General features: G+C 34.2%; 1 protein-coding gene across 2 annotated transcripts; it reads right to left on the bottom strand.

Annotated features, from left to right (window-relative positions):
• Nucleotides 1–486: 486 nt before the first annotated feature.
• On the bottom strand, nucleotides 487–8,925 carry LOC126727647 (uncharacterized). 2 transcript variants are annotated; one of them, XM_050433522.1, is made up of 11 exons: nucleotides 8,765–8,925; nucleotides 7,364–7,532; nucleotides 6,250–6,792; nucleotides 4,764–6,161; nucleotides 4,350–4,674; nucleotides 3,947–4,205; nucleotides 3,627–3,843; nucleotides 3,065–3,429; nucleotides 2,364–2,498; nucleotides 1,634–1,710; nucleotides 487–1,126 (listed from the first exon to the last, which is right to left on the bottom strand). In XM_050433522.1, exons 2-10 carry the CDS (start codon nucleotides 7,472–7,474, stop codon nucleotides 1,638–1,640), a joined length of 3,426 nt encoding a protein of 1,141 aa, XP_050289479.1. In that variant the 5' UTR covers nucleotides 7,475–7,532; nucleotides 8,765–8,925; the 3' UTR covers nucleotides 487–1,126; nucleotides 1,634–1,637. The 2 variants fall into 2 exon arrangements, with proteins under 2 accessions (XP_050289479.1, XP_050289480.1); XM_050433523.1 differs by lacking the exon at nucleotides 1,634–1,710.
• Nucleotides 8,926–9,479: the final 554 nt, after the last annotated feature.

Genomic DNA, 9,479 nt, shown 5'->3' with positions numbered 1-9,479 from the left:
ATAATTAAATGCTTTTGGAGAACTGATATTAGAAACTCACTTACGTTTTATGATAAATGGATTTACTATTATTTTGAGTAATGGTGGTATGCAACACCTTTCTCACATGGAGGGGGGCCCATAAGTATTGGACCCACCCCATTTGAGAAAGATGTTGCATGCAAATAAAGGTGGCAATTTAAGCTAATAGATCGTGTTTATCGTGAATAAATACATAACTTAACCCTAACCTAGCCTATTTCAATAATTATGTCAAAATCTCCCAACCATAACATAACCTGGTTATTACTCAAGTTGACACGACACACAATCCAATTTAACCCGTTCCATACACAATTAAAAAAGTTAAAGTGTAAAGAGGTTTGTATTAGATAAAAATAACATTTATTTATAAGAATTGGGTCATTTAATGTTGATTACAGGTTAGATAGGTTAGCACAAATTTGACACATTTATTAATGGTGTTGAAGGCTAAAGCGTGTCGATTTGCTTTGACATGAATCCATTTACATTGAATGCTAACCCAAAAAAAAAAATCATACCCTGTTCATTTTTGTATTTGCTGGGCATGTCAAACATTGCCACTTTCTAAATGTAAGGATTACACATAATACCACCTTGCCAAAAAAAGTAGGAAACAGAGGGTATTTTTCTTTTTGGATATACGTTGGAAACATTGCCCAAGTAAGCCAAAAAAATATTTCCACATCGCTGTGCTCCAGCCTCCAAGTCCACATTTTTGTGCCTTGGCTGACCATGGTATACTTAGGCCTAATGCCCAACAAGTGGCAATATCTAATAATACGTATCCTCCGTAGTACCCACACATAGTAAGAGGAAGTAGGTATACATCAGATGCATGAGCTTTTTCCAATGTACACCTTGCCCTGCCTAGTTTGTATTTCTCAAAGGCATCTTCTTATAACAAGAAGAAGAAATATAATTATGCCAGTATCTTTGCAAACTGAGGAACTCTGGAATTATACAATTAAAACACTAGACCAGTAATAAGAGTGAACGTGCCTCGTTAAGAGTAAGACACCCCAGAAGCTTTGTGTGTCTTTCTTCTGTAGAGCAACTCCTCCTACGAAACCTATCTTTCGGATTCTTTATAGGTCTTCACCATCTGAAAGTCTTAGAATGTCAGTGGACATGTCAACAATGAGGGGAGTCTTTTGTATTGTATGCATTTTAAGTAGAAAACAGATTTGTGAAATATTAACTGATGAACTAGCTCATATACTTTCAGCATACTCTGGGATTGCATTTGTATTCAAGGATTTAAAATCATTGGATTTGCAGGTACCAATATAAATTATTTGTTATGAAATTTAATAAGATGTTATGGATTTTAGTTTTAAGGATTTTGTTCTACAAAAACACTTTTGTGGATACAAATTTGATTTGGCATCTTACACTAAATGAATAGGACATGTATAATAGTAATATATTACACCTAACTATTTCAACTCTATATGTAATACAGTGTCGTTAAGAGATAAAACATGTATAATATGTAAGACACATTTCAGGATACTGATGGATACAACCTATGTTTTAGTTCTAATTAGGTAAAAATAAAGATTCAAAAGTGCATACTCAAATTCTATTCCCAGGAAGAAGGTAAACATACCTGATTAGTAATTATGCAACTTTCTTAGCCATCTATTTGTAACAACGCTTCTCCCCATTGTGTACTTTGAATTATTTCTGGAAATCATTGATGGGAAAAACAATCAGTCTGGCAATCAAACCTTCAACTTAACATGCATGTCTTGTACTAAGGGGGAAAAGTAAGGAAAAAAGAAAGAGAAGCATGACACATCAAGATCAGATTATGCAGCTTAAAACTTTCAATATCATTTGCAAAATAGAAAGAAGAAAAAAAAAAGTTTGTGCGTGTGTGTGTTAATCTAGAGGAGAAATAAGTCCAGCAAGAATCATGATTCTGGTGGGAGTTCAGACTGTCACAAATCAGGAACCATATTGATAATGACAAAGTTAGTATGAAAAGAAGTATGTGATCTAATACTCTGAAGGACAGAAAACAGTGTGTATCTGTATCTAGGCATAATATTTAGTCCTCTATAGGGATTTCTTCAATCACCAGCATGAGAATGTGTCGGTCACCTTATATGCAGTATTATAATTTTTGCAAGCAGTGCTAATCACCTAAAGCAAAACAGAAAATGCTGTTGATGTTAAAATTTATACCTTACAATAACAGCATGGATAACTCCCATTTGACAATCTAAGTGACTATTTAGATTGAATAAAAACTGGCTTGCACTCTTTTAAATCGGTTTAAAGCTATTTTAAAGCAAGAAAAATTGACTAGTTGGATAATTTCTGATGTTACTCACCGATAAGTTGTAGATGATGATTCTGACTCATCCCTGAGACTGAGTGAAGCTAATGGTTCTGAAAGTGACAATAAAGGATCAGCTTCAGGACAACTACTTAAGTTGACTGGCCATCGCATTGGAACAACTAAACACCTGTAGCAAATAAAATGATGTTAGGTCGTCATAAAGGAAATCCTTGTAGTTGAGATGTTGCCATAAATATTTTCTTTTTTTATTTCCTCTTCCACTTCCTGCAGGCATAAGGCACATCTTCTGCAACAATGCCCTACCTAAATAGTAATTAAATCTCTCTCTCTCTCTCTCTCTCTCTCTCTCTCTATATATATATATATATATATAAGAAATGTTAAACCACCATTAAAAGTCTAATCCATAGATTCCATTGGTTAAACCAAGAGCCTTGTAGCTCAATGGAATTGCCTAGTTCTCCCATGGAGGAAACTCTACCAAAACTCCCCCATCCCCCTCCTGTTCTTGTTATTGGGGGGGGGGGGGGGGGGGGGGTGTGTTGGGGTGGGGTGGGGGAGAGACCAATTGGCTTAAACGCTTTTCAATCATAAGGCATAATATATCATGTTTCCTCCAAGCAGAAAATCTAACCAGAAGACCATATAATTTAATATTTGACCCTTTTGCTTGCAATTTTTACAAGGAGAAAATTGAATAGTAACAAGAATGAATTCAAATAAAGCGCATACCCATCGAGACATTTGTATTTGCAGCGATTCATCTTTTTGACCGTATAGTTCTCAAATAAGACATCAAGATGATTTGCTAGTTTTGGAATTTCAGCTAATGGCAAAATGTCCCAGAACTTCAAAATTTGAATGTAGTATGAATTTTCCTCGAGAATGTCTACAGTCCAAACAAGATGCAGCAACCCTTTGACCTTGCACTGCTCTAATAATTGGGAAGAAGTTCCATGATGGACATAGAGGTTTTTCTTCTTGAGAGATTGACGCCAACCATTTGCAAGATTTTCCAATAAAGTAAGCACTTCTTTACAAGTCTCAGCATCTTTAACTCTTGACATAGATTTCAAAAAATCATTGCTGAAGGAGACCTATATTGAGAAATGAAGAGAGGGTCCAACGAAATGTTTAAAACTAATGAGCAACACGACCATGAAAAGAGGATCCACCTCCTCATACACTTTTTTTTTATATAATAATATTAAAGAGACATAGAATAGTAAAGAAAGTAAGTAGTTGATTTATCACTAGAACTATTAAAGGAAAAAACGAGTAAAAATCAGCATACCCTCCATCTTGCTTTCCTGAACAAGGAAGAATCCATGTTGAATAAAATGTGCATTTGGTCACATTCAACCAAGGCAACTGTAATAGCCTGAGCCAAGCCCTTGTCTTCATTGGCATTGTAGAAACACCTCCGTTTCTTGGCATCAATGACTAACTCCTTCCAAATAGTGCACCTTTTAGTTAAAGTAGCTTCATTTCCCAATATCCAAAGGCAATGCCTGCAAAGTAAAATTGTGCCTATTAATTGCAAAACCACCAGATTCTCAGAACATGTTTTAGCTGCACCATAGTGAAGTCTATACTTTATACATTATCTGTTACCTTGCACGCGTTAGTGCCACGTTTGTTCTTTGATGATTTTTAAGAAAACCAACTATTCCATTCTTATTACATCTGACAGTAGAGATAATTATCACATCCTCCTCACCACCCTGGAATCCATCAACAGAGCGAACACAAATGGAGAAGTCATCATTAGGATCTGCACTGTAGTTTTTCACCTTCTCTCCAATTGCAAGTACTTGAGCCTTGTATGGTGAGATGATACCAACTCTAACCTTCTTCTTTGTGCGAACTGATTCTTTAGGAGTGAAAGGAGAAACAAAAGAAAATGATAGTTATCATACACATTACATTATTGATGATCAAGCTAACCATAACTAACTTTCCTAGCAAAACATTTTGCCAAAATTAAGACTAGGATTAGTTGCTACTTTAGACATACCTTTGAAAAGGCTTGAAACTATCTCAGACACCACAGCAGCCTCAACCATATTTTTCAGACTATGGCTGTTATTGAATTCCTCTTTTCCATGTGGTACATTTATGAAAGAATAGGAGCCGTACATCTTCCCTTGAAGAAAATGCCTCTCGTAGCTTCTTCCTTTGACATTGTGGCCATCTAAAATCTGATTTTCATAGAACATCTTATTTGGAAATAAGCTTATGGATGGATGCATCCTATGCTGGACATTAAGAAGGTGTTTCTTGTGTCCTAGCAATACTAGCCTCTCAAACAAACTTCTTCCAAATTCAGCTTCCTCAGAAATCTAGTAATAGCAAATTTTAAAGATGTTACATTGATATTTTTAAAGACAAACAAGGACAACAAGAAAACCATAAAAATAAAACTTTGAACCTTGCTTTTAACCATCGCAGGCAATTGCTGTTCATCCCCAACAAGAATAGCATGGCGGATTCCAGGAAGTTGTAAGGGAATGGTTGATTCACATTCCTTAAGCTGAGCAGCTTCATCTATAACCAGTAGTTCCAGATCAGTCATTACTTCATGCAATTTAGCAGAGCATGATACAGTGCAGAAAATCAGACAAGAATATTGCAGGCAGAATTCTTTTATATCAAACTTGTCTTCAAAATCCGGAACTGGGAATTTTTGAGGAAGAGATCTAAGTACACGAAGGCATTCATTTCTCACAATACTCAACTCTCTTAAGTGACCAAGTTCAGTTTCTAAATTCTTGCTGAAGACTTTCTCTAATAACCCTTTGTCAGAAACACTAACAGCACACAACAAATTTTCAATAGATTTGATGAAATCAAGAGCTTTAATCATCTTCTTTACCACCACTAACGAAATAAAAGAAGTAGGTAAGTGTGTATACAAATTTTCAATACAATATGTCAGACGCTTTGAAATGCAGTTGAATCTCTTCTGTAAAAACTCCTCAAATGTCAAAGGATTATCACATTCATCAGCTCCCTGTCCTTCGTTTTTCTTATCTTGGGAAGAATTATCCCCACTTTCATTTTCCTCGTGCTCTAATTTCTTTTCTTTCCACAAAGACCTCATCTCCTTCTGCGTTTTCTTGTTTTTGTTTTCATTTAAGGTTTGAATGATAACTTTCTTCAAATTTTTCTTGCTCTTCTTGTCTTTAGAGGATTGATCATCAATCTCCTTCCCTTGATTACCATTTATCCCTTTATTTTCAGATATACCATCATTTTCATCCTCCTCATATTCTACCACTCTTCTATTTTTCAAATACAAATGATATTCCCTTTTAGGGTCCATGAGCAAACTAGTCATTGATAATAGACTATCTTTCCAACAAGTTGATGGACGAACAAGGCATTCATACAGTATACTAACTCGGTTATCAAGAAATACATCCAGGAGGTCATAACGATCATCAATCTTCATTCGCTTCCTATTTCCAAATAAAACTATATCTCCAAGCCCATAGGTATCATATCCAAGTGACTCTGTTACATTCTTTAGAAGCCGCTGTGTCACTTCCAAAACTGCAGTATTTGTTGGGGCACATGTAAGAGTTCTGCATTTCATTCTAAGCAGAGAGAATAACAGCACACTAACTGTTGTGGTTTTCCCAGTTCCCGGAGGGCCCCATATTAATTTAACAGTATTTTGATGCTTGCATTCCCTAGTTTCCAAAGAGCTAAGAACCGCATCTTTCTGGGAATCATTTAAATCAGAAAAGCAAATTATGGACCTCATATCTGCATAGGCAGTACTGCAATTTCTTTCAGAAATGCAACTAGTACATATTTTAGCTTCCTACAAGAAGTAAACAAAAAGGTTCTGAGAATTGTTTTCAAAAACATTAATATGGCACACTAAATTAAGCAATGATTGAAATTCTTACAGCAGAGTTTGGTTGCAGCACTTTTCCAATGATGTCTATGTTTTCACCATCAAGCTCAAAGTTCAATGCTCTCCATATACGGATATTTGTGGTCATGTTTATCAAGAAAACAGCATAAAGAGTTTTCATCTTCTTGTTTTCTTGTTCTTCTACCAAGATAGGCTTTGAGGCTAATATTATAAGAGTATTGTCTTCTTTCACCCTTTGAACTAAAGCTACAAGAAAGGGTCTGTCAGGTCTGTCTAAATCCTCAATGTATTTTGGTCTTACATCTGTCAAGACAATGAGGTCTCCAACCATAGGCTCATATGCCCCATTATTATTCTCCAATTCACTCACACTTTCAAATGTAACATGGTAAAAATAGTCTTTGGGTGGTTCATATTCCTTAACTTGTTTGACTGACAATATAACACAGCTAGGTGCTAGAGGCAATGTTAACATGCTTGATAACAAGTCAGCATGTGTTTCCTCAATAAGTGGATAAATAAATGAATTCATGTATTCTGATATGGAGGAAAATGTCTGTGGAATCTGTCTCACCTGTTATTGAATAAATTCAGAGTTAAGACTGCAATTTTCATGAGAGAAAAGTAAGTACGTGGACAAGTCTGATCAAAAAGTTCTGGACATGATTGCAAGGCTATATCACTGCCTGAAACGGGAACTTCAAAAAAGAAATAATATGTACCAATACAAATTACCATCAATTTTGTGTCAAGTCTTAAGTATGCAGAATATTAAATCAAAATAAATGTACTTAGTGTCATTCCTAACAATTTGATACCATAATATTTAATCATAACACATTCTACTTCCTAAAATGAACAAACACACTAACCCAAAATGTGAAATCACTGTTAACCCAACGTGACAACATACTTTCTAATGGTATATAAACACCCCCCCCCCCCCCCCCCCAAAAAAAAAAAAAGGAATTGTGAAATTGATAATACCCCTTTTGCTCAGATGTAATATTCATTTCGTTATCCACATTTTTTGACATATAGCCAACAACAACTTTAATGAAATCAATAGTACCCTACAATCTGCAAGTGTTACAATTTAATTTCTTACAATGAGGAGGAGGGTGAGAGCTTCATGGTGTACAAACCTGTTTTTTGTAAAGATCTTCATTGAGAATATCATTGATAGACCAAGAGAATACCAAATCTATTAAGCTTCTACCCCGAACAAAGTTTTTCTTCAGCACAGTCTTCTCCATTCTATCAGTTTCTTCTTCTCTTCTATATGGTCAGTCAATGGCTAAAATCTCACACACCCTTCAAAATAGAGATAATGAAGGTTCGCTTAGCATCCAAGGAACAGCTAGGAAGAAGTTATTCAAAAGAAAGACAAATATACAGGATCCTATGAAAGTAAGAAAAATTGAAATTCCTAACATGCTTTTGGCTTGTAAGAATTTCCATTGCTTCCTTAAAAAATTCAGCAAAAGCAAATGAAAATACAAAACAAGATTAAAGAAAACGTTAGAAAAGAAACCAAGGAAAGAAATAAATTATCAGGAAAAAAGGTGTAAAAGAAGGCATTGACTTCAAGTCAAATGAAAGTGACTAAGGTGGGAATGCAAGCTACCCTTTGTATCCTGCCTCCTTCCTTGCACCAAAATATTCGATTCTGTCTATAGAACTACCACGCAACAGTGCAATACTTGTTTTACTTGTATGGGCGTCTAATGTGGTATCCAATTAGCGCAACTAGTAAAGTTTTTAATCCTACTTGTTACACTTTGTATGGGTGTCTAACGTGGTTTCCAACAAACTCAACTAATAAAGTCCTTAATCCTTGAATAAAAGACCTGGGTTCAAATCCCACCTAGACAAAGAACCTACTAGTGTATTGGCATAATGGTTAAGAGCAATTCCTCCACCAAATAGAATCCATTGGTGTCTTGCCCTCTAAAGAACAATAATCATGGAGGAAGGGGACCCCACAGGTTTCAAATTTTATACTATCTATTAAAAAAATATGTATGAAAGTCCCAATTATTTAACATTTTCTAGCAAAACGCATGAAAAAGATGAGTCTAGCTTATGGGTATAGTTTATTTGATTATTATTGGGGAAATAATGATAAAGATCCATTGTGTGATCATTTTTTTTTTTTTTAATTTAATAAAGTATGAACCTTTCTAAAGAAGAGCCCTTTGGACTCAGCATCTACTAGCAACTAACCTTATCCGCCAAAACCAGTTAGCGGGTATATATTAGTTTGGATTAAGATGAGTTGTGATTTGTTTTTGTTGATATATTCTGAGAAGTTGAAATTTACCTTTTTATCTAATTGAATGTTCATTAGTCATGATCATCTCTTCAAAGCATATCTTACTGTTCTTATATCTCTTAACCAAAAGTGACCCACTACTTGAAAGTCAATCCATTACTCGTTCCGTTACAGCTCTTCATAAATAATTTATTTTTCAAAAAATGAACTTGAATTTTCTTGAAGAAAAAAAGAAAAACAAAGGAAGAGAGAGAAAGAGAGAGAAATGTACCATCCCAAAGTTCAAGAAAGTATTTTGAAGAGTGTACAGCAGTTGCAAAACGACACAACAATGGAGGGGGATTGGTCCTCTTGCTATGAACTATGAAGTACACGACACTACACTAGCGCCTACACTTCTGTTTTGTTTAACCAAGGAACAGTGTTTAGGGATGTAACTTAAAATATGAAGTTGGAGATGTGAGAATTTCAGGGAATAATAAAACATCATCGGCAAAACTTGCGGATTTTTAAAATTTTTTTCTTTTTTTACAAAATATTAAAAAAAAAATTCCGTTGTGAAAAATATTCTTTTTCTCCATAATTCCTCTATTGGGTTTTTTTTTTTTTTTTTTCTGTTAAAAGATCAGAAGTCTTTAATCATTTTTTTTAATCAGATTTTATCAAACTATTTAAAATGCTTTATTCTTAAAAAAAAAAAAAAAGAGTAATTAATACGATTTTTTTATTAAGATTAATAAGAATTTGTAATAAATAGAAACTAGAAAGAAACAGAATATTATTTTATCTTTTTTGATTTTGTTTAAATTTGAAATTTGATAACTATGGCAGTTATTATATTTTTTGATAAGATAATTATGGAAGTTATTATATATTAATACACATTTATTATCATTGTGTTCTTATATGAAAAATATATTAATATATTCTATTATTTAAAGAAAGAGTTCACTGATAAAAAATAAAAAAATAAAAAAGAAAGAAAG

The sequence above is a fragment of the Quercus robur genome, chromosome 5 (assembly GCF_932294415.1).
Source record: "Quercus robur chromosome 5, dhQueRobu3.1, whole genome shotgun sequence".
In the NCBI taxonomy this organism is placed as follows: domain Eukaryota; kingdom Viridiplantae; phylum Streptophyta; class Magnoliopsida; order Fagales; family Fagaceae; genus Quercus; species Quercus robur.
This window is presented reverse-complemented; position numbering and strand designations above follow the sequence as displayed.

Coding starts and splice junctions, on each gene's coding strand:
- LOC126727647 (XM_050433522.1), bottom strand. CDS start 7,474: ATGGAGAAGACTGTGCTGAAGAAAAACTTTGTTCGGGGTAGAAGCTTA. Junction 4,675..4,763: donor CTGCGATGGTTAAAAGCAAG/GTTCAAAGTTTT, acceptor TGCTATTACTAG/ATTTCTGAGGAAGCTGAATT. Junction 4,206..4,349: donor AGTTTCAAGCCTTTTCAAAG/GTATGTCTAAAG, acceptor TCACTCCTAAAG/AATCAGTTCGCACAAAGAAG.